Source organism: Leucoraja erinacea, unplaced genomic scaffold (assembly GCF_028641065.1).
Source record: "Leucoraja erinacea ecotype New England unplaced genomic scaffold, Leri_hhj_1 Leri_163S, whole genome shotgun sequence".
NCBI lineage: Eukaryota > Metazoa > Chordata > Chondrichthyes > Rajiformes > Rajidae > Leucoraja > Leucoraja erinaceus.
In genome coordinates this window covers 31,777-57,101 of record NW_026575935.1, presented here as the reverse complement: position 1 = coordinate 57,101, position 25,325 = coordinate 31,777, and the positions used below count along the sequence as shown (strand labels likewise).

The window sequence follows — 25,325 nt, the reverse complement described above, 5'->3', positions numbered from 1 at the left end:
ATGTTCCCTTTCCTGACTCGACCTCATAAATACTTTAACACTGTTAACAGAGCAAAGGGATATTAATCTCAAGAATCAAAATGGGGAAAGTGGGAGCAATTTTGCTTAAATGGTCAAAGGAGCGAGGTTGCCCCGGCAGCGCAGCGCTCGCAGACCGCGCACAAAAGCGCTGACACCCGCTGCCCAGGAACGACGCGCTTCCCCAATCCGTGCAGATCGCTGTCATGTGACGCAAATAGACAAACTGCGCAGCAAAGATCCTACAGCTCTGCTATAGGATCTTTGCTGTGCAGAGACTGAAGACAGCGTGAGAATTCTGTCTTCAGCGTGAGGGCGTGAGAATTGGCTGAAATGCGTGAGTGTCATGCTCAAGGCGTGAGAGTTGGCAGCCATGAAGTAATCAACATGCAGCAGAAGTATTGGGTTGTTCCAAATACAAGGATGTGCCTTAATGGGACGATTTACGTGACAAGGCAGCAACTAATTTCATCTCCATTTCCCTGGGAAAGCAAACAAATCCCTTCTCCAGAAAGTTAACAAACACTGAAACATAGAAAATAGGTGCAGAAGTAGGCCATTCGTCCCTTAGAGCCAGCACCGCCATTCAATATGATTATAGCTGATCATTCACAATCAGCACCCCGTTCCAGCTTTCTCCCCATAGATTCCCCATTGATTCCTATAGCTCAAAGAGCTAAATCTAAATATCCCTTGAAAACATCCAGTGAATTGGCCTCCACTGACCTCTGTGTCAGAGAATTCGACAGATTCACAACTCTCTGGGTGAAAAAGATTTTCCTCATCTCAGTCCAAAATGACCCTTATTCTTAAACTGTGACCCCTGGTTCTGGATTCCCCCAACACCAGGACACATTATTTCGTCATATCTCAATCCTGCCATCCTGGGAATTAACCGAGTGAATTTACGCTGCACTCCCTTAATAGCAACAATGTCATTCCTCAAATTAGGGGACCAAAACTGCACACAATACTCCTGATGCGGTCTCACCAGGACCCTGTACAAATGCAGTAGGACCTCCTTGATTCTAAACTCAAATCCTCTCGCAATGAATGGCAACATGCCATAGGCATTATTCACTGCCTACTGAACCTGCATGCATACTTTCAGTGAATGATGTTCAAGGATGTTTAGATCTCGTTGCACCTCTCCTTTTCCTAATCTGACACCATTCAGATATTAATCTGCCTTCCTGTTCTTGCCACCAAAGTGGATAACCTCACATTTAACCACATTGTACTGTATCTGCCATGCATCTGCCCACTCACCCAACCTATCAAAGACCCTGCAGCCTTGTAGCATTCTCCTTGCAGCTCACAATGCCACCCAACTTTGTCATCCGTAAAATTGGAGATGTTACATTTAATTCCCTTGTCTAAATCGTTAATGTATATTGTAAATAACAGGGGTCCCACCACTGTGCCTGGTGGCTCCTCACTAGTCACTGACAGCCATTCTGAAAAGGACCTGTTTATTTCCATTCTTTTCTTCCTGTCTGCCAAGCAATTCCGTGCATTCCACTCTCTAGGCCCTCACCCCCTCATCTTCACAATGGACGTCCAGTCACTCTACACCTCCATCCCCCACCAGGATGGTCTCAAAGCCCTCCGGTTCTTCCTCGACCAGAGAAGCAACCTATACCCAGTCACTGACACTCTCCTCCGCCTAGCGGAGCTGGTCCTCACCCTCAATAACTTCACGTTCGACTCCTCCCATTTCCTCCAAACACAAGGCGTAGCTATGGGCACGCGCATGGGCACCAGCGATGCCTGCCTATTTGTCGGGTACGTTGAGCAATCCTTATTCAATATGTACCAGGGCCCCATCCCCGACCTCTACCTCCGCTACATCGATGAGTGCTTTGGTGCCACCTCCTGCACCCGCACACAACTGACTGACTTCATCCACTTCACCACTAACTTCCATCCGGCACTCAAATACACCTGAACTATTTCCAACACTTCCCTACCATTCTTTGACCTCACTATCTCCATTGCAGGTGATAGACTTCTGACCGACATCCACTATAAACCCACTGACTCCCATGGCTATCTGGACTACACTTCTTCCCACCCTGCTTCCTGTAAGGACTCCATCCCCTACTCCCAATTCCTCCGTCTACGCCGCATCTGCTCCACGGATGAGCCGTTCCACACCAGGACATCTGAAATGTCCTCATTATTCAGGGAACGGGGATTCCCCTCCTCCACCATAGACGAGGCTTGCACCAGGGTCTCTTCCATACCCTGTAACACTGCTCTCTCTCCCCATCCCCCCACTTGCAACAAGGACAGAGTCCCCCTAGTCCGCACCTTTCACCCCACCAGCCGTCACATACAACAAGTAATCCTCCGTCAGTTTCGCCACCTCCAACGTGACCCCACCACTCGCCACATCTTCCCATCTCCCCTCATATCTGCCTTCCGCAAAGACCGCTCCCTCCATAACTACCTTGTCAATTCTTCCTTTCCCTCTCGTACCACCCCCTCCCCGGGCACTTTCCCTTGCAACCGCAAGAGATGCAACACCTGTCCCTTTACCTCCCCCCTCGACTCCGTTCAAGGACCCAAGCAGTCGTTCCAGGTGCGACAGAGGTTTACCTGCTTCTCCTCCAACCTCATCTATTGCATCCGCTGCTCTAGATGTCAGCAGATCTATATCGGTGGGACCAAGTGGAGGTTGGGCGATCATTTCGCCGAACACCTCCGCTCGGTCCGCAATAACCAAGCGGACCTCCCGGTGGCTTAGCACTTCAACTCCCCCTCCCTCTCCGTCTCCGACCTCTCTGTCCTGGGTCTCCTCCATGGCCACAGCGAGCAACACCGGAAATTGGAGGAACAGCACCTCATATTCCGCTTGGGGAGTCTGCATCCTGGGGGCACGAACATCGAATTCTCCCAATTTTGTTAGTCCTTGCTGTCTCCTCCCCTTCCTCAGTCCCCCTGCTGTCTCCTCCCATCCCCCAGCCTTCGGGCTCCTCCTCCTTTTTCCTTTCTTGTCCCCGCCTCCCCCCCCCCCTCCGATCAGTCTGAAGAAGGGTTTCGGCCCGAAACGTTGCCTATTTCCTTCGCTCCATAGATGCTGCTGCACCCGCTGAGTTTCTCCAGATTTTTTGTGTACCTTCGTTTTTCCAGCATCTGCAGTTCCTTCTTAAACAAATTCTCTAGCCATGAATACCCTACCCTCAATACCATGTGCTTTAATTTTGCACACTAATCTCTTGTGTCGGAACTTTTGAAAGACCCGATACACCACATCCACGGGCTCGTCCTTATCCATTCTATTTAATACATTCTCAAGCAGCATTTCCCCTTCATATCCATGCTGACTTTGACCAATGCAGGCACTGCTTTTCAAATGCGCTGCTATTTCATCTTTAATAATTGAAAAGACCGTTCATGTGGACACAATCAAATAAGGAGCACAATCTCATTGAAAGTGGTGAGGACGGACAAGACCTACACCCTACCTGAGAGAAACGCTTGCAAGTGTAGTCAAAACCAAACCATGGAACGCCCATCACAAGCTTCCTGGAGTCAACGCCCAGTTTGATGTAGTCGGAGAGACCTGAAAGGACAGATTGGTGAGGTTGGGTCCCAGTTATTTCAGTGATACGTGGCCACTGATGTGTCATCGGACATACCTGTTAACACATCGTGGTAGGAAGAGCTTGACATTGCAACGCAACCATCCTGCATGTCATTGAGAATGTTATAGGAGTGAACAATGAACAAATCAAAAGCGTATGAAATCGGCAGAAAGTCGAAGCATCTTTCATTCTTGCAGTTCGGAGTCCAAGGCACACTAAAGGAGATCTAAAGAGAGCAAGAGAAACAAGAATCCAATTGCACATTGTCATTTACATTGGCTCCCATCACTGTTAAATGTTTGTTTTGGAGATGCAACATGGAAACAGGCCCTTCGGTCCCACGAGTCAATGCCGACCATCGATCAACCATTCACACTAGTTTAGTTTAGTTTATTATTATTATGTGTCGGGAGGCACAGCAAAAAGCTTTATTATTGTTCATTATCCAGTTAACAAGTCAAGTTAAGTCAAGAGAGTTTTATTGTCATGTGTCCCAGATAGGATAATTAAATTCTTGCTTGCTGCAGCACAACAGAGTATGTAAACATAATACAGAACAGAAGATAAAAGTACAGTGTGTCTGTATACCATAGACTATATATGTTTGAGTTTTCTGAGTTTGAGCTTCCTTTATTGTCATTCAAATAATAGTTTGAACGAAATTGCGTACCTTGCAATCATGGCAGAAAAAAAAGCAACAGGCCACACAATGAACACAGTTTAACACAAACATCCATCACAGTGAATCTCCAAGCACCTCCTCACTGTGATGGAAGGCAAAAAGTCTTATCTCTTCCTTGCTTGTTCTCCCGCTGCGTTGAGGCGATCCAGGCTCTCGGTGTTGGGGCCCCGCCGGGTGATGGTAAGGTCTGCGGCGGATTCCAAGCTCCACGAACGGGCTGATTCAAACTCCGCGACTCCGGGCGGACGAAGCTGCCACCCTCCAGTCCAGCGGACGATGCTGTTTAAGCGGGAGCTCCGGAGAATCGGTCACCAACCTGGGACCTGCGAGCTACCGATGTTACCGTCCACAGGGCGAAGCCTCCGAAGCTCCGAAGTCGGGTCGCAGCTACAGCGCCACCGGAGCCTCAAGGCCGATTCCAGTGGATGCTGCCAGCTCCACGATATGAGGCCTCAGCGCAGACGGAGACGGAGATACGACAAGGAAAAGGTCACATCCCCATTGAAGGAAGGGGTTTAGAAAAACGTTTCCCCCACCCCCCACTTATACACAACTAAAAATAAAGTAAAACATACAACTAACAAGACAAAAGGAAACAAAAAAAAGGAAAAGACAGACGGACTGCAGGCGAGCTGCAGCTGCTTGGCAACGCCACCACTTCCAGAATATGTACACAATAAATAAACAGATGAAGTTCAATAGACTGTTATTGTTCAGAGCTTGATTGATGTCGTATTTAGTAGCCTGATGGCTGTGGGGAAGAAGCTGTTCTTGAACCTGGATGGTCCAGATTTCAATCTCCTGCACCTTCTTCCCAGTGTTTGTCCAGGATGGTGTGGGTCTTTGTTGATGTTGGCAGTCTTTTTGAGGCAGCGACTGCTATAAATCCCTTCGAAGGTGGGAGGTCAGAGCCGATGATGGACTGGGCAGTGGTCACAACTTTCTGCATTCTTTTCCGCTCCTGGACATTCAAGTTGCCGAACCAAGCCACGATGCAGACAGTCAGAATGCTCTCTACTGTGCACCTGTAGACGTTCGAGAGAGTCCTCCTTGACATACCGACTCTCCTTAATCTTCTCAGGAACTAGAGGCGCTGATGTGCCTTCTTTATAACTGCATCAGTGTGCTGGGACCAGGAATGATCTTTGGAAATATGCACGCCCAGGAATTTGAAGTTCGTGACCCTTTACAACATCATCCCGTTGATATAAACGGGATTGTGGGTCCCTATCCTACCCCTTCCAAAGTCCACAATCAGTTCCTTGGTTTTGCTGGTGTTGAGAGCCAGGTTGTTGTGCTGGCATCATTTGGTCAATCGGTCAAACACAAATACTATATGAGATTACATGTATTATTGCAACATTTAAGCAACATTTAGACAGATACACCCCCAATCCCTCAACTCACCCGTATGTATACACCCATCACTTGCAGGCAGGTGGAACTAGTGTAGATGGGGCATGTTGGTCGCTATGGGCAAGTTGGGCCGAAGGGCCTGGTCCACACTATGACTCTATAACTCTTGCTGAATAGGAGAGGGGGGGACGAGGGTGTGATTGTGGTGAAACTGGTTCTTGATTTTGCTGGTCGTCTTGCTGAGGCAGCATGAAGTGCAGGTGGAGTCCATGGAAGGATGGTTGGTGTGAATGATTGTCTGGGCTACGTCCACAACTTTCTGGAATTTCTTGTGGTCTTTGATTGAAGCTGTTCCCGAAACCTGCTGTGATACATTGTTATAAAATGCTTTTTATGGCGCATCTGCAGAAGTTGGTGAGGGTTGTTGGGGACTTGCCAAACCACCTAAGTCTAAGGAAGTAGAGGCGTAGGTGTGCATTCTTGGCCATTGCTTGAGGTTCTATGTTATCCCAGTTGTGCATCCACTCCCTACACATTAGGGGAAATTCACAGAGACCAATTAAACTACAAACCAGCACGTCTTTGGTATGTGGGAGGAAACTGGAGCGTCCGGATGAAACTCATGCGGTTACTGAGCGAGTGTGCAAACTCCAGGCAGACAGCACCCGAGGTTTAGTGGATGGATGGACAAAGGCCAGAGATGAAATTAGATAGGGTGAGATGCAAGAATTGTGAGGCTCGAGGAAGGGATGTAGGTGGAAGGGGACAAGAGGAAAAAGGGCAGGCTAGTGGGAGAAATGGGTACGCATCCAGATAAGGCACAGGGAAGCGAAATAAGATAGGGGGTAAATGGATAATTCCTAAAATTATACCTAATATTGTAAAGTTCAATGTTCATACTATGGAGAGACAAAGAACTGTAGATGCTGGTTTACAAAAAGGCACAAAGTGCTGGAGTAACTCAACAGGTCAGACAGCATTTCTGAGCTTCATATTGGAATGCAAGGCTTGAAACATATTGATATATTTACCTGACGTCCAGGTAATTCACTGCGGAAAAGTGACGCTGATTTTATCACCATCCGGGTCAATTCATGATAATTCTGGGCTCCTTTGTTTAATTTATCCCTGACATTAATATATATTCCATCCATTTTATAAGTTCTCACAAGCACTATTTTGGTGGACATCCAACTTTCCGTCATTGTCAATTGACGCATCGTAAGATCTGCTGAAGAAAGGTAAAGAAAAGACAGAGTTTAGACAGCTCTAAGGTCAGAATGGGCATGTTACAATAGGCAATAGGTGCAGGAGCAGGCCATTTGGCCCTTCGAGCCAGCACCGTCATTCAATGTGATCATGGCTGATCATCCCTAATCAGTGCCCCGCTCCTGCCTTCTCCCCATATCCCCTGACTCCGCTATTTTTAAGAGCCATATCTAGCTCTCTCTTGAAAGCATCCTGAGAACCTGCCTCCACTGCCCTCTGAGGCAGAGAATTCCACAGACTCACCACTCTCTGTGAGTTAAATGGCTTACTCCTTATTCTTAAACTGTGGCCCCTGGTTCTGGACTCCCCCAACATCGGGAACATGTTTCCAGCCTCTAGTGTGTCCAAGCCCTTAACAATCTTGTATGTTTCAATGAGATACCCTCTCATCCTTCTAACTCCAGAGTGTACAAGCTTAGCTGCTCCATTCTCTCAGCATATAACAGTCCTGCCATCCCGGGAATTAACCTTGTAAACATACGCTGCACTCCCTCAATAGCAAGAATGTCCTTCCTCAAATTAGGGGACCAAAACTGCACACAATACTCCAGGTGTGGTCTCACTCGGGCTCTGTACAACTGCAGAAGGACCTTTTTGCTCCTATATTCGATTCCTCTTGTTATAAAGGCCAACACGCCATTCGCTTTCTTCACTGCCTGCTGTACCTGCATGCTTACTTTCATAGACTGATGTACAAGGACCCTCAGATCCCGATGTACTTCCCCTTTTCCCAACTTGACGCCATTTAGATAGTAATCTGCCTTCCTGTTTTTGCTGCCAAAGTGGATAACCTCACATTATACACATTAAACTTCATTTGCCATGCATCTGCCCACTCCCCCAACCTGTCCAAGTCACCCTGTATTCTCACAGCATCCTGCTCACAGTTCACACTGCCACCGAGCTTTGTGTCATCTGCAAATTTGCTAATGTTACTTTGAATCCCTTCATCCAAATCATTGATGTATATTGTAAATAGCTGCGGTCCCAGCTCCGAGCATTTGCGGTACCCTACTAGTCACTGCCTGCCATTCTGAAAGGGACCCGTTAATCCCTGCTCTTTGTTTCCTGTCTGCCAACCACTTCTCTATCCATGTCAGCACTCTACCCCCAATACCATGTGCCCTAATTTTGCCCACTAATCAAATGCTTCTGAAACTCCAGGTATACTAAATCCACTAGCTCTCCCTTGTCCATTTTCCTAGTTACATCTTCAAAAAATTCCAGAAGATTAGTCAAGCATGATTTCATCTTCGTAAATCCATGCTGACTTGGACCGATCCTCTTACTGCTATCCAAATGTGCGGCTATCTCATCTTTTATAATTGACTCCAGCATCTTCCCCACCACCGATGTCAGGCTAACTGGTCTATAATTCCCCGTTTTCTCTCTCCTGCCTTTCTTAAAATGTGGGATAACATTAGCTACCCTCCAATCCACAGGAACTGATCCTGAGTCTATACAACATTGGAAAATTATGATCAATGCATCCATGATTTTGAGAGCCTTAAGTACCCTGGGATGCAGACCATCGGGCCCTGGGGATTTATCAGCCTTCAGTCCCATCAGTCTATCCAACACCATTTCCTGCCTAATGTGGATTTCCTTCAGTTCCTCACTTCCTCAGTTCCTCACAAAGCAGATTACACGACAGAACTGACATCAACAACGAGGAAGGAGCCTCCTCAGCGTTGCTTTTTAGGGTGTGATGGGAGGCTGTGGTGGAGGCAGAAAGGATAGTGGGTTTAAGAGGCTTTTACATGGCCACATGGATGTGCAGAGAATGCAGGGAGATGGATCACGTGCAGCCAGAGGAGATTAGTTTAACTTGGCATCATGTTCCTCACAGACATTGGGGGCCAAAGGGACTGTTCCTGTGCTGTACTGTCCAGCATTCTGTGTATGCAGTTTCTAGACCATCCCAGATTGCTGCATCGATGAATTGTGTGCCTCTTACTCAGAGAACATAGAAGAACATAGAACAGTACAGTACAGGATGTTTGTGCCGAACATGATGCAAGTTCAACTGATCTCATCTGCCTGCATTTGATACATATCCCTCTATTCCCTGCAATTCCTATGTAAAATCTACTAAAGCGCCACAATTGTATCTACCTCCACCACCACTTCTGGCAATGTGTTCCAAGCTCTCACCTCTCTCTATATAAATAACTTGTGTCAGACATCTTCATTAAACCTTCTCCCTCTCACTTTATAGCTGTGACTTTAATAACCATATAACCATATAACAATTACAGCACGGAAACAGGCCATCTCGGCCCTACAAGTCCATGCCGAACAAATTTTTTTCCCCTTAGTCCCACCTGCCTGAACTCGTACCATAACCCTCCATTCCCTTCTCATCCATATGCCTATCCAATTTATTTGATTCTACATATAGATTGGACCAAGCAAATTGGTAACATTGCTGAGTAGGAGGATTTCCTGGAATATATGCAGGATGGGTTTTTAAACCAATGTGTAGAGGAACCGACTGGAGGGCAGCCATCCTAGACTGGATATTGTGTAATGTGGAAGGATTAGTTAGCGATCTTATTGTGCAAGGCCCCTTGGGCAACAGTGACCATTATATGGAGGAATTCAGCATTAGGATGGAGAGTTACACGGATTCAGAGACTAGGGTCCTGAACTTGAATAAAGGAGACTGAAGGTATGAGGCAGGAATTGGCCAGGATAGACTGGCAAATTATACTGAAAAGATTGCAGTGGAGATGCAATGGTGAAGATTTAAAGGCCACATGGATGAACTCCAGAATTGTTCATCCCTGTCTGGTGAAAAAATAAAATGGGGAAAGGCGGCTCAACCGTGGCTGACGAGGGAAGTCAAGGATAGTGTTAAAGCCAAGCCAGAGGCATAAATTGGCCAGAAGAAGCAGCAAACCAGAGGACTGGGTGAAATTTAGAACTCAACAGAGGAGAACAAAGGGGTAATTAAGGGGGAGTAAAAAAGAGCATAAAAGAAAGATTGCGGGGAATATAAAAACTGAGTGTAAAAGTTTCTTTAGGTATGTAAAAAGGAAACAAATGGTAACGACAAATGTCGGTCCCTTACTGTCAGGGACAGGTGAATTTATATTGTGAAACAAGGAAATGGCAGAACAGTTAAACGAGTACTTTAGTTCTGTCTCCACTAAGGAAGGCACAAACAATCTCCTGGAATTACGAGGGGACTGAGGATTTAGTGAGAGGGAAGAACTGAAGGGAATCCACATTCATCCGAAAATGGTATTAGGTAAACTGTTGGGACTGAAGGAAGACAGCTAAATCCCCAGGGTCTGATGGTTGCATCCCAGAGTACTCAAGCAGGTGGCCTTAGAAATTGTGGGTGCATTGGTGATCAATATTTTCTCGACTCTGGATCAGTTCCTGTGGACTGGAGAGTAATCAACGCAACTCCACTTTTTAAGAAAGGAGGGAGAGAGAAAACGGGGAATTATAGACCAGTTAACCTTACATCGGCAGTGGAGAAGATGCTCGAGTCAATTATTAAAGATGTTATAGCAGCGCATTTGGAAAGCAGTGATGGGATCGGTCAAAGTCAGCATGGATTTATGAAGGGGAAATCATGCTTGACTAATCTTTTGGAATTTTTTGAGGATGTAACAAGTAGAATAGATAAGGGAGAGCCAGTGGATGTGGTGTATCTGGACTTTCAAAAAGCCTATGATAAGGTTCCACACAAAAGATTATTGTGCAAAATTAAAGCACATGGTATTGGGGTTAGGGTATTGACATGGATAGCGGACTGCTTGCAGGCAGGATGCAAAGTGTGGAATGAATGGGTCCTTTTCAGAATGGCAGGCCGTGACTAGTGGGGCACTGCAAGGCTCGGTGCTGGGACCCCAGTTATTTAGAATATATATTAACGATTCAGTTGAGGGAATTTAACATGTTTGTGGATGACACATAGCTGAGTGGCAGTGTGAGTTGCGAGGAGGATGCTATGAGGCAGCAGTTGACTTGGATAGGTTGGGTGAGTGGGCACAAGCATGGCAGATGCAGTACCATGTGGATACATTAGTTTATCCACTTTGGTGGCAAAAACAGGAAGGTAGATTATTGTCTGATTAGGAGAAGGGGAGGTGCAATGAGACTTGGGTGTGCTTGTACATAAGTCACCGTAAGTAAGCATGAAGGTACAGCAGGGAATGAAGAAAGCCATTGGCATGTTGGCCTTCATTGTGAGAGGATTTGAGTTTAGGAGTAAGGAGGTCCTACTGCAGTTGTATAGGGCCCTGGTGAGACAGAATCTGGAGTATTGTATGCAATTTTGGACTCCAAATTTGAGGAAGTACATTATTGCTATTGATGGAGTGCAGAGTAGGTTCACCAGGTTAATACAGGAATGGTGGGACTAATTTATGATGAAAGAATGGGTCGACTGGACTTGTATTTGCTGGAATTTAGAAGGATGAGAGGATATCTTATAGAAACATATAAAATTCTTAAAGGATTGGACAGGCTAGATGCAGGAAAAATGTTCCCGATGTTGGGGGAGTCCAGAACCAGGGGTCACAGTTTAAGAATAAGGGGAAGGCCATTTAGTGCTGAAATGAGGAAAAACCTTTTCAACCAGAGTGTTGTGAATCTGTGGAATTCTCTGCCACAGAAGGCAGTGGAGGCCAATTCATTTGATGTTTTCACGAGTGTTAGATTTAGCTCTTTGGGCTAAGGGAATCACGGGATATGGGGAAAAAGCTGGAACGGGGTACAGATTTTCAATGATCAGCCATGATCAAATTAAATGGCGATGCTGGCTTGAAGGGCTGAATGGCCTACTCATGCAACTCTTTTTCTATGTTTCTATGCCCATTAATGTTAGACATTTCCTGTCTGGGAAAAAGGTTCTGACTGTCTCTCCTATATACGCCACTCAAAATTCTAGATACTTCTATCATCTTCCCTCAACTTCCGATGTTCCAGAGAAAGCAATACAAGATCAAGTGAGTTTATTGTCATGTGTCCCTGTATAGAGCAATGAAATTCTTGCTTTGCTTCAGCACACAGAACATAGTAAGCATTTACTACAAAACAGATAAGTGTGTCCATATACCATGATATAAATATATACACACATGAATAAATAAACTGATAAAAGTGCAAATAACAGATAATGGGTTATTAATAATCAGAGTTTTGTCCGAGCCAGGTTTAATAACCTGATGGCTGTGGGGAAGTAGCTATTCCTGAACCTGGTTGTTGCAGTCTTTAGGCTCCTGTACCTTCTACCTGAAGGTAGCAGGGAGATGAGTGTGTGGCCAGGATGGTGTGGGTCTTTGATGATGCTGCCAGCCTTTTTGAGGCAGCGACTGCGATAAATCCCCTCGATGGAAGGAAGGTCAGAGCCGATGATGGACTGGGCAGTGTTTACTACTTTTTGTAGTCTTTTCCTCTCCAGGGCACTCAAATTGCCGAACCAAGCCACGATGCAACCGGTCAGCATGCTCTCTACTGATTATCTAACCTTCCCCATATCTACCTCTTTGGTCACCCTAGGGCTATCCTTGATCAGGTTTTGCTGGCTTTACCTTGCACTAAAAGTTATTCCGTAATCATGTATCTACACACTGTAAATGGATTGATTGTAATCATGTATTGCCTTTCTGCAGACTGGTTAGCACGCAAGAGAAGCTTTTCACTGTACCTCGGTACACGCGACCATAAACTAAACTGATCTGAGTTGAAAATATCTAATCCAGCAACATTCTGGTAAACTTCCTCAGCACCCACTTCAAAACCTCCACCTCATTCTTGCAATGGGACAACCAGAACTGAAAGTAATACTCCAAATATGGCCTCATCAAAATCATATATAGTTGGATCATGACTTCCTGACTCTTATACTCAATGCCACGAGCAATGAAGGCAAGCATACTATACCCCTTCTTTACCGCCCTGTCTACTTGTGTACTGTCACCTTCAGTGAGCTGTGAACTTGGACTACAAAATGCTTATGCACATCAATGCTGTTAAGGGACTAGCCATTACCTGTATATATTCCCCTTACATTCAACCTCGCAAAGTGCAACATCTCACTCTTGCTCAAGTTAAATTCCATCTGCTATTTCACCACCCATTTCAGCACCTGATCGATATGTCGCTGTACCTTCTGACAGTCTTCCTCACTGTCTGCAGGCAGAGAAAGACCCAGGTCCAACAGCATGAACTCCACCATGATAGGGAATATTTCCCTTCTGCAGCCTCATCCATTTTCTCAGCCCTTGTGTTGCTCCACCCGCCGGCCAGCCACCATCCGGTGTCTGTTCCACCACTGAGGTCATCTTCTTGGGTTGTGCTTTGTCAGGAACCTCCCCCTTGACTTGCCTGCCATGTGTGACCCTGCCGGGACCACAGCTCCAGAAGGTTTAGCTTTCAAGATCTGAGGCATAGGCAAGGTATGGCCACCATGTCTCGACCATCACTAGACAGTGACCCTCAGAGAAACCCGGTGTATACTAGAGCAGATATGGTGCGGAGCAGTGATTCTGTTCAGACATGCTTTCTGAGGTGTGGCCAGCTGTTTGACTGTAATGTTTACAACCAACCAGGGAGGAGGAGTTCCCTTCAGCCAGGGAAATAAATTGGAAAATGGCATTACCCAAGAATGAGAAAGTGTTACTTGGATTAGAGGGTGTTAGCTTTTGACAATAGATAATAGGTACATGTGTAGGCCATTCGGCCCTTCGAGCCAGCACCTCCATTCAATGTGATCATTGCTGATCATCCACAATCAGTACCCCGTTCCTGCCTTCTCACCATATCCCCTGACTCCGCTATCTTTAAGAGCCCTATCTAGATTGGACAAAATTGGATTATTTGCCCTGGAGTATCAAAGAATGGAGATGGAGATAAAGATGGGCATGGAAACGAAGAAATAGATGGAAAGATGTGACTAGTGGCACAAACCAGTAGTGGGGAGAAAAAGGCATTTTTACACAGAGGGTGATGAGTGCCTGGAACACGCTGCGAGGGGGGGGGGGGGGGGTAGAAAGCAGATATGAGAGTGGTGTTTAAGAGGCTTTTGGATAGGCACATGGATATGTGGGGAATGGAGGGATATGGATCACATGCAGGAAGAGGAGATAATATCTGGACCGACCATGGTGCCAGGTTAATCTAATCTCCTCTGGGCTGAAGGGCCTGTTCCTGTGCTGCCGTCTGTACTATGGTTGGTTGAACTTCTGTTAAATTGTGGAAAAGAACAAAGAGCGATGAAAACTAAAATGATGCAATGGTTGTGTGAGAGGGATAATTTAGCTGAGCAGGTGTCTGGGGATCGGCCTCCACAGCAGGAGACCTTCTAGGAGGACATTCACACTTGACTTTGATTGAGCATAGCAGAGAATAGCACAGGAATAGACCATTTTACTTCGGAGTCACGTGAGTGACTACGTGAAAGAAGCCCGCTACGACGCATGCGTGTCATATCGCATACACGCATTGAACGAGTCAGACGTGGGAGACGACGTCTCCCTAGAGGTAAGTGGAAAGAAGCAGGTAAGAGACTGCAAAATTTTTCCCACTTACCTTGCAGGTAGGAAATGCAAGAAGCTGCGGGAAAGCTGGAGGGGAGAACCGCGGAGACAGCGGGCAGCCAGCAGCCAGCAGCAGCCGACGGCACGCGAATCCTCTGGAGAGGAAACAGCTGTGCCCGACGTCGCTCCCCGCACCGGCAAGATTCACTGCTGCCGGGCGGGAAGCGAAGCAACAAGTCCCGGGTTCGATACAGTCGCTAGCGGCATTGGAGCCGATTGAAGCGGCTGAAGGACGGGGACGAGCGGCCAGTACCGTGAGTACTCCGTAGCCGTCAGCCGACATCTCGGACAGCAGCCCAAGGACCTACGCTACGGGGTCCGTGGGGCTGCGGGAGGAAGGACGTTCCTCCCAAACGGCAGGCTGAGAACCAGCACAGGTAAGAACAATTTTTCCTTACCTTTGGTTCTTTACAGACGTCGCTGCCGTATTCTGAAGAGCAGCAGGCAGCCAGCTACGGACGTCAGGGCAGAGCCACAGACGTTGCTGCTGTGTTCTGAACAGCAGGCAGCTAGCTACGGACGTCAGTACAGAACTGAAGTCGCCGCCACACAGATATCGCTGCTGTTTAATGACCAGCAGCAGGCAGCAATGAATGTCGGCACCAGCATCTCCCATAAGGGAGCAAGTGCCAAACTTCACCCTAAATGGGTAGAGGTGCCCGTGAGTACCGGGACCATGAGGAGCGGCATGAGTATATCGGGAGGCCGGGAGCGACCAGTGCCTGTAGGCATGGGGACCGGCTGCGGGAAAAAAACGCGTGCGACTAGTGCCCGAGAGCACCAAGGTCGGCAGGAGCGGTCCGATATATTAAAGCACCCGCGATCGACTAGTGCCCGAGAGCATGTAAGTCGGCTGGAGCGGTTGCTGGAGTAAATTTCTCCACAGTGGCAGGCTCCGGGATTGGAGGATAGCCACAGTGGGCAAAAAATATAAGTCCCACAGCAGTTTTCCCATAAGGGCTGCATGAAATATCAGACGCCTCTGAGGAGGGTATTGAAGGTCTGACGGGGTAAAATCTGAGCAGGTGATGGAGCCACCTTTCTCCTATTGAAGGGTGGGAAAAAACAACCTGCTGAACGTGATGAGCCAGTACTGCCAGCAGGAACACACTGAGAATGATCTCGAGAAGGATGGCTGTGAGTATTGAATATATGTCCACCCATCAACTTCAAGCTAATACTTTTCCTGAAGTGTTGGCAAGGCATTTATACCCCGGGAAATTGTGGTGCTCTTAATGTAGCCAGTGTTACAGGTGCACTTGCAGACATGTTGGGCAGGCCGTTAGGAGTCGGGATATTAAAATCCAAAATACTCTGAAAGGTCTCATGGCGGGCATAACAGTTTTGGCCCGCATGTTAGAAAAGGTGGACATAATTAGTGACCACAAGGATGCTATTGCACTATTTTTGCAATGTGCAGTTTAAACTAAATATATTAGAAAGAGGGCCATTCAGCCAGCTCTAGACCCTAAGTTCGCTATACTATGTAAGCAAGGGCTATAGACCCTATTATTTGGGGGGACACCTGTCCAAACAGGTTAAAGATTTGGATGAGGAGGCTAGACTTTGGGGCTGATTAGAGCATTCAAAGGATATCTGGGGAAGACATTAACCTTATGGGCATCCTAAGAGCGTTTTTGTTATAATACTACAAACAATTGGGCAGAGGTACCCAGCAGCAGTGTCCTGTTTAGGGTTTGGCCCGGGACGACCACTGTGGAAGATGCAAAAGCCTCTACTTCAGCAATTACCCTAACCAAAACCTCAAGGCCTCCACAACCTCAAATGAAACCAAGAAAATAACTTGGTTACCACCGATAACCATGGAGGTAGGTTAATCTGGGGCTCCAGCATTAATAGGGAGCACGGAAGTTGGAGGGACATTGCAACTTCATTTGGAAGCATGGTGTAATATAACTATGGACAGATATATCCTTAGCAGTATTAAGGGATATCTGATAGAGTTTTCTACACAAACAAAACCCTCCAGTACAACATAAACCGGACAGATATACATGCTTACTAAAAGGGTAATGGAATAAACCAAACCTGAACAACAGGATTTTGTCTCAAACATATTTATTAGAAATAAGAAAGATGGGGGTTGCCGTATTATTATGGATTATCAACGCTTCACAATGTTGTGCAATATATTCATTTTAAAAATGGATACTTTTAGCAGTGCTAAAGAGTTAGTTTTCAGCAGGCTACTTTATGGCAAGTATTAATCTTTAAGATGCTTACTATTCAATATCCAACAGGGGAAAAAATTTTAAACCAGCTTTGGGATTGCCGCAACACCAAAATCATAGAGTAATGGCATAGTTGGATGATATACTTATTGTGGGAATAACTTATGAATTGGCATGTTAGGCAGTGGTTGCCACTAAACAATTGTTTGAACAGCTGGGATTCATTGTCCATCCACTTAAGTCAAAATTGACACCATTAACACATTTAATATGTTAATGACTTTACTAATAGGATAAGCCACAGAGTTTCAATGGGCTCAAAATTAACAGAGGCCATTTATTTTTGGCCAATGGAGCTAACAATAGAAGCTATAAAAGAATTACAATGGTGGGAACACAATGTGCTATTACAAACAGATGCCAGTGCAATTGGTTAGGGTACAACTGATACCATCTCGAGCTATGGGGGAGATGGAATATACAAGAAGCTAACCTACTTAACACTAAGGGTATAAGTACTTAGAAATGTTAAGTGCATTTCATGGGCTAAAATCTTATTGCTCAGGAATGAAACTGCAGCATGTTAGATGGTAGATAGATAATACCTCGTGGTGGCATATACAAGTCATATGGGTGGAAATATATCAACATCTTGTGATGAATTGGCAAATTCAATTTGGCAATGGTGTGTCCAAAGGAATATTTGGTTATCGGCTACGTATCTACCAGGGATACTAATTCAGTGGCAGACACCAGGTCACGAAAATTTATTGAAAGTACTGAATGGATGTTGGATAGAACGGTATTTGCTGAAATCACAGTAAAGTATGTAAGGCCGGATATTAGATTTGCATCCAGGTTTAAATCACCAGTTACCGAGGTATGTATCATTGGTACCAGATCCTGAGGCAGAAGCTACAGATGCTGTTTCACTGCACTAGGGGGAGGGGGGGGACGATTTCATTTATTTATGTATTTCCTCCTTTTCTACCTTATCAATTGGGTACTAAGGGAAATTCAACAGGAATCTGGGATTTCTTAGTACCTGATTGGCTTACCCAACTATGGGTTTTCCGGGGAACAGGACATGGTGCTGGAACCATGTATAACTTTAAGACATAGTCCTAAGTTACTGGTGCATCCAGTAACTCAGGATAGCTATCCATGCCATAGAAAATATTGATTTAGTAGGTTGTACACTCTAAAAGACCGCTACGGGACATGGGGCTATCAAAAACAACTGTGGACATGATCACAGCAGCACAAAGAAGGTCTACACAAATACAGTATTTAAGTCATATTAAAAATGGACTAATTACTGCCATAATAACCTTCTGGACTACAGAAATAAGGATGTTCTAGCGGTGCTAGAGTTTTCTCACCAGCCTGCACTATGGAGGACTGAGTTACAGCACTGTGAATAGTGCCAGAAGTGCATTGTCAAGTTATTGGTGGCAAGGAACAGAAAGACAGTCTGTGGGATCACATCCTCTGGTAGTTAAAATTTTAAGAGGCGATGTTAACACCAAGCCACCAAAAAATAAGACACAACTATATCTGGGATGTAAGTGTGGTCTTGACCTTGCTAAGGAATTGGTCGCCGGCTACAGCATTAAATCTGGATAAACTAACTAAGAAATGGTAATGCTGATGGCGCTAGTCACAGCGCAAAGGGTCCAGTTATTGCAAAAAGTAAGACTGGATGGCTTCACTATGGCGGCAGGAAGTTGGGGGTTTGAGATCCAGGACTGTATTATTAAACAAAATAGACCAGGATCAGCGGGGCAGGTCATAGAATTGATGGCCTACCCGGAGGACAAACGCCTCTGTATAGGGAAGCACGTTTTGTTATACAGTGAAAGGACAAAGGCTATCAGAGGCAAGGAAATGGCGTTAAATCAGCTATAAGAAACCGTACCGTAGAGTGTAAACTCAGACCATTTCGCGGTGGCTGAAATATGCGTTAAGATAGGTGGGAGTGGACACTAACATATTTAAATCTCACTTCACCAGGGCTGCAGCTACATCCGCAGCAAAACGCCTTGATGTATCCATGGACCAAATCCTCAGGATTGCAGGATGGTTGTTGGAGAAAACGTTTTCAGAAATGTTATAACAAACCAGTTAGCAGTATGGGAACGTTTTCGGGGAACATTTTAAGTTCTGTATGATAATTTATCCCTGAAGAATACAAGGGTTATGATTTGAATTAATTAGATATTATTTATCATTTCCATTAAATAATTGGCATGAATGTTTTGAATATCATTAACAATTTCTCCCAAACTACCAAGGCAGTTGTGAAGCATGGACTCGTTTCCACGGCATGAGGTCACAGAGCTTTGAAATCTTTCACGTAGTCACTCACGTGACTCCGAAGTAAAATAGTAAGATTAAACGAGAACTTACCAGTTTGAAGTTTGATCTTTATTTTATGAGGAGGAACGTTGAGGGAATACGTGCCCTCCGCTCCCACCCTCGAATGGTCATATCTTAAACTGGTATCTCTTTAATAATCTTACTATTTTAGGTCATTATAGTGTATCTGTGACCTCACACCGCTGCTTTGAAGGATGACACGCATGCGTCGTAGCGGGCTTCTTTCACGTATTCCCTCAACGTTCCTCCTCATAAAATAAAGATCAAACTTCAAACTGGTAAGTTCTCGTTTAATCTTACTATTTGGCAAACAATGTCTGTGCTGAACTTGATGCCAGTACAAACTCTGGCCTGTCTACACATAATTCCTGAATATCCATGTACCTATCCCAAAGTCCGTGACATTTGACATAGTCTCTTCACACAGAGAGTGGTGAATCTCTGGAACTCTCTGCCACAGAAGGTAGTTGAGACCACAGTTCATGGCTATATTTAAGAGGGAGTTAGATGTGGCCCTTGTGGCTAAAGGGATCAGGGAGTATGGAGAGAAGGCAGGAACAGGATAATGAGTTGGATGATCAGCCATGATCATATTGAATGGCGGTGCAGGCTCGAAGGGCTGAATGGCCTACTCCTGCACCTATTTTCAATGTCTATGTCTGTGACATCAGACCCACAACCAACTACCTGAATGGCCAAACAAACCATTTGGATCAGGGGTATTTATATGACCAACAATTGATGTTGTCCACAACCTGTGGAGGAATAAAACCTGGAGAAACAAAGAACTGCAGATGCTGGTTTACCACAAAAACAGGCACAAAGTGCTGGAGTAACTCAACGGGCCAGGCAGCTTCGCTGAAGTGCATGGATAAGTGATGCTTCGGGTCGGGACAAACACTAGTGAGTAGGTGTGGGTGAAGGAGGTTTTAATGGGCAGATGGCCGAACAAAGTGCAGAAATGAAAATACAAAAAGTGTTAGATAAGAACGGAAGAAGTGTGAATTGTGAAGCCAAAGCAATTATTATAGGTGGGAGGGTTGGGGGAAGAGAGAATGTGTGCAATCTGGTGGGACATTTGATAAGGTCCCACATAGTAGATTAGTGGGCATAATTAGGGCACATTGTATTGGAGGTAGAGTGCTGACATGGATAGAAAATTGGCTGGCAGACAGGAAACAAAGAGTAGGGATTAACGGGTGCCTTTCAGAATGGCGGGCAGTGACTAGTGGGGTACTGCAAGGCTCAGTGCTGGGACCGCAGCTATTTACAATATATGTTAATGATTTAGATGAACGGATTACGTAAGATTAGCAAATTTGCAGTTGACATAAAGCTGGGTGACAGTGTGAACTGTGAGCGGGATACCATGAGAAGGCAGGGTGACTTGGACAGGTTGGGTGAATGGGCAGATGCATGGCAGACGCAGTTTAATGTGGATAAATGTGAGTTTATCCACTTTCGTAGCAAAAACAGGAAGGTAAATTACTATCTAAATGGTGTCAAGATGAAAAAAGGGGAAGTACAACGGGATGGGGGTGATTGTCAATGAAAGTAAGCATGCAGGTACAGCAGGCAGTGAAGAAAGCGAATGGCATGTTGGCCTTTATAACAAGACGAATTTAGTATAGGAACAAAGAGGTCCTTCTGCAGTTGTACAAGGCCCTAGTGAGACCACACCAAGAGTATTGTGTGCAGTTTTGGTCCCCTAATTTGAGGAAGGACATTCTTGCTATTGAGGGAGTGCAGCGTAGGTTTACAAGGTTAATTCCCGGGAGGTCAGGACTGTCATATACTGAGAGAATGGAGCGGCTGGGCTATTATACTCTGTAGATTAGAAGGTTAAGAGGAGATCTCATTGAAACATATAAGATGATTAAGGGTTTCAACAAGCTAGAAGCAGGAAACATGTTCCCGATGTTGGGGGAGTCCAGAACCAGGGGCCACAATTTAAGAATAAGGGGTAAGCCATTTAGAACAGAGATGAGGAAACACTTTTTCACACAGAGAGTTGTGAGTCTGTAGAATTCTCTGCCTCAGAGGGCGGTGGAGGCCGGTTCTCTGGATACTTCCAAAAGAGAGCTAGATAGGGCTCTTAAAGATAGCAGAGTTAGGGGGTATGGGGAGCAGGTATAGGGAGAAGGCAGGAATGGGGTACTGTTTGTGGATGATCAGCCATGATCACATTGAATGGTGGTGCTGACTTGAAGGGCTGAATGGCCTACTCCTGCACCTATTGTCTATTGACATGGGGAAGAGAGAGGGGGGGGACTGGAGGGGAGAAGGTGGGGGGAGCTTGTGGATTTGTGTGTGGTATTACGCTTGAAATGGAGGAAGCCCAGGCTTGACAGTTCAGCATGGGGATGGAAGACAAGTTTAAATAATTTGCAACTGGGAGATCCAGTAGGCCTAGGTGGACCAAGCGCAAGTGTTTGGCAAAATGGTTGTACAGTAGATGGAATAAAACGTGCTGAGATGCCGACTAAACTGAGCTCTACACCGGTCTTAATTAACCCTTAGATCTTTGATGGTATTCACTCAAACATCTGTGGTAAAATGAGTTACCTTTCAAGACAAGTCTAACGTTATATGAATGGGCGAGACAGTAGAAGTCATCTTCCACAGCACCAGACACTACAATCGTTGTAATCTTCGACCAATGATATTCCTCCCAGTTGCTTGGTTCACGGTGAAATGCAAAGACCTGGAATAAAATTAGAATTGCCATCTAAATTAAGAAATAACAATTTCCTGCAATTATACAGAATTATCTGCTCTCAAACCCTGAAGAAAATTGAGGGCTGTTGGTGGACAGATTTAACCTGCAGATGATGTTGGTGGGACACTAAAATGCTGGAGAAACTCAGCGGGTGCAGCAGCATCTATGGAGTGAAGGAAATAGGTGACGTTTCAGGCCGAATCCCTTCTTCAGACTGATGGGGGGTGGGGGGAGGCGGGGAGAAGAAAGGAAAAAGGTGGAGGAGGAGCCCGAGTGCTGAGGGAGAGGTAGGAAGGGGAGGAGACAGCAAGGGCCAACAGAATTGTGAGAATTCAATGTTCATGCCACCAGGATGCAGACTCCCCAAGCGGAATATGAGGTGCTGGTCCTCCATTTTCCGGTGTTGCTCACTCTGGCCATGGAGGAGGCCCAGGACGGAGAGGTTGGATACGGAATGGGAGGGGGAGTTGAAGTGCTGAGCCACCGGGAGGTCAGGTTGGTTAATGCGGACCAAGCGGAGATGTTCGGCAAAAGGATCGCCAAGCCTAGGCTTGGTCTCACCGATACAGATCAGCTGTCATCTAGAGCAGCGGATAGAATAGATGAGGTTGGAGGAGGTGCAGGTGAACCTCTGTCGTACCTGGAACGACTGCTTGGGTCCTTGAATGGAGTCGAGGGGGGAGGTAAAGCGACAAGTGTAGCATCTCTTGTGTTTGCAAGGGAAAGTGCCCGGGGAAGGGGTGGTTCAGGAGGGAAGGGAAGAATTGTCAAGGGAGTTACGGAGGGAGCGGTCTTTGCGGAAGGCAGACAGGGGGGGAGATGGGAAGATGTGGCGAGTGGTGGGGTCACGTTGGAGGTGGCGAAAATGATGGAGGACTATTTGTTGTATGTGTCGGCTAGTGGGTTGAACGGTGAGGACCAGGGGGACTCTGCCATTGTTGCGAGTGGGGGGATGGGGAGAGAGAGCAGTGTTACGGGGTATGGAGTAGACCCTGGTGCGTGCCTCATCTATAGTAGGGGAGGGGAACCCCCGTTCCCTGAAGAATGAGGACATTTGCGATGCCCTGGTGTGGAACACCTCATCCTGGGAGCAGATGCGGCGTAGACGGAGGAATTGGGCATAGGGGATAGAGTCCTTACAGGAAGCAAGATGGGAGGAAGAGCAGTCAAGATAGCCGTGTGATGTTGGTGGTACTTTTTGTTGCAATCCTGAATGGTAGAGCTGCTGCCTCACAGCACCAGAGTCTTGGATTCGATCCTGACCTTGCGTGCTGTCATAGAAACATGGAAAATAGGTGCACGAGTACGCCATTCAGCCCTTCGAGCCAGCACCACCATTCAATATGATCATGACTGATCATCCAAAATCAGTAACCCATTCTGGCTTATTCTCATTATTCCTTCATTCCTTTAGCCTGAAGAGCAACATCTAACACTCTCTTGAAAAAATCCAGTGAATTGGCCTCCATTGTCTGTTGCAGAGAATTCTGCAGATTCACAATTGTCTGGCTGAAAACGTTTTTCCTCATCTCAGTCCTAAATGGCCTACCCCTTATTCTTAAACTGTGACCCCTGGTTCTAGACTGCAAATTATCAGGAAAATGTTTCCTGCATTTACCCTGTCCAATCCTTTATGTTCCTATAAGATCTCCTCTCATCCTTCTAAATTCCAGTGAATACAAGCTCAGTCGACCCATTTTTTCATCATATGTCAGTCCCGTCATCCCACTAATTAATCTGGTGAACCTATGCTGCATTCCCTCAATAGCAATAATGGCCTGCCACAAATTAGGAGACCAAAATTGCACACAATACTCCAGGTCCTGTCTCACCAGGACCCTGTACAACTTCAGTTGGACCACCTTGCTTCAGCAGCTTACACCCCAGTGGTATGAATATGGACTTCTCTAACTTCATGTAATCCTTGCTTTGCCTCTCTCTCCATCCCTCCCCCTTCACAGTTCTCCGACCAGTCTGACTGCCCCTGATTACATTTTATCTGTTTGCTTTGTTGTTACCTTCTCCTAGCTAACAATGATCTATCCTACATTTTCCTTCTTGTCCACCCCCTTAGATGTCTAATTCTCACACCTTACACTTCCTTAGCTTTGTATCTCCCCCTCCCCTGACTCTGTTTGAAAAAGGGTCTCGACCCGAAATGTCGCTCATTCCTTCTCTCCAGAGATGCTGCCTGACCCGCTGAGTTACTCCAGCATTTTGTGTTTATTTCGGTTTAAACTGGCATCTGCAGTTCCTTCCTACACATTCTGCATTCTAAGTCGGATACCCATATAAGATGGATAAGAGTGTTGTGTTGCCTAGGAGATTTGTGAATCTTTAGAATATTTAATTGCAGAGAGTTCAGATCACTCACTAAACTAGTTTAGCCAGGATCGGAACGAAAAGCAGAACAGTCCCTAGGAGTAAAAAGTCCACCTACTTTTTCTCCCATTGCCCATGTTTTGTTCTGGTGTCCACACAACTAGAACATAGAACAGTACAGCACAGGAACAGACCATCCACGATGTCCATACCGAACATGACCCCAAGTTAATCTATCCGATTCCCATAAATTCTTTCCCCTCTCAATTTAAACCTATGCCCTCTGGTTCTTTATTCCCCAACCCTGGGCGACATCCTCGTAAATCCTCACTGCACTATCCAGCCGAAGAGATCAAAGGCTACGCAGTGCTTTCCGCCTCATGACTCACCTCAGTTTGGACCACACGGCTTGAAGAGATGGGTTCGCACAGAGTTTGAATCTTACACTTACAATCATCCTTGTCCGTGACTATGTTTTGCATCCACAGTGTGTTTATGACCAAAGTCAGCACTGATACCCGTCTCCATCTCATCCTCTCTGTCTGACTCTGCCAGACCTGCTGCAACCAGTGTTTTATGTATGGTAATACACTGAGAATGAAACCTCCGATTCCTTTCTAAATCTCTCTCTCTGCAAGTGGCAACAATGGAATATTGACGTCAAGTATATGCAATCAAATGTAACTTTGCAGGAACAGTGATTTCCTCTCCTCTCCTGCAACCTTGAACAACAGTCAGCACTGACTCCCCCTTTCATCTGACCAATATTCAACTCTAAGACACTAATCCCCTTCCCTCACGGACAAAGTTTGTCCCTCAACGCGGATTTGATTTTCACCCTCCTCCACCATTTACACCTCTCCACACGAACTGAGGCAGTAATAATTATCCATGACCAATAGGTATCTGATGTGGATTGGTTAAAAGATACCAATGACATTATTCCCTTGATCATGTGTCTGTACACTGTGGATGGCTTGATGGGGGGGGGGGCACTGAATGGAATAACTTTGTAACTTTGCCAGCGCCCTATATGTGGCGACTCTTTGCATACTTGTACATGGAAAACAAAGAATCTCACTGTGACATGTCACATGTGATAATAAATTATCATTCATTCATTCAGCTCACTGTTACCATTGGGAAGAAGGTACAGGAGCCTAAAAACCGTGATCTCCAGGTTCAAGAACAGCTTCTTCTCAACAACCATCAGGCTCTTGAACACTGCACAACACTAACCTC

The 25,325-nt window shown here is 45.9% G+C and overlaps 1 protein-coding gene across 1 annotated transcript in view; it reads right to left on the bottom strand.

The window, feature by feature from the left end:
• The window catches only part of LOC129716061 (di-N-acetylchitobiase-like), a 43,841-nt gene extending 18,814 nt beyond the window's left edge, over positions 1–25,027 (bottom strand). Inside the window, exons 1-5 of the mRNA XM_055665941.1 lie at positions 24,473–25,027; positions 21,608–21,746; positions 6,678–6,877; positions 3,663–3,834; positions 3,489–3,586 (exon numbers count right to left, since the gene is read on the bottom strand). Of these exons, the coding sequence (XP_055521916.1) occupies positions 3,489–3,586; positions 3,663–3,834; positions 6,678–6,877; positions 21,608–21,746; positions 24,473–24,616 (753 nt within the window). The 5' untranslated portion in view covers positions 24,617–25,027. The remainder of the gene's footprint in view (positions 1–3,488; positions 3,587–3,662; positions 3,835–6,677; positions 6,878–21,607; positions 21,747–24,472) is intronic.
• Positions 25,028–25,325: the final 298 nt, after the last annotated feature.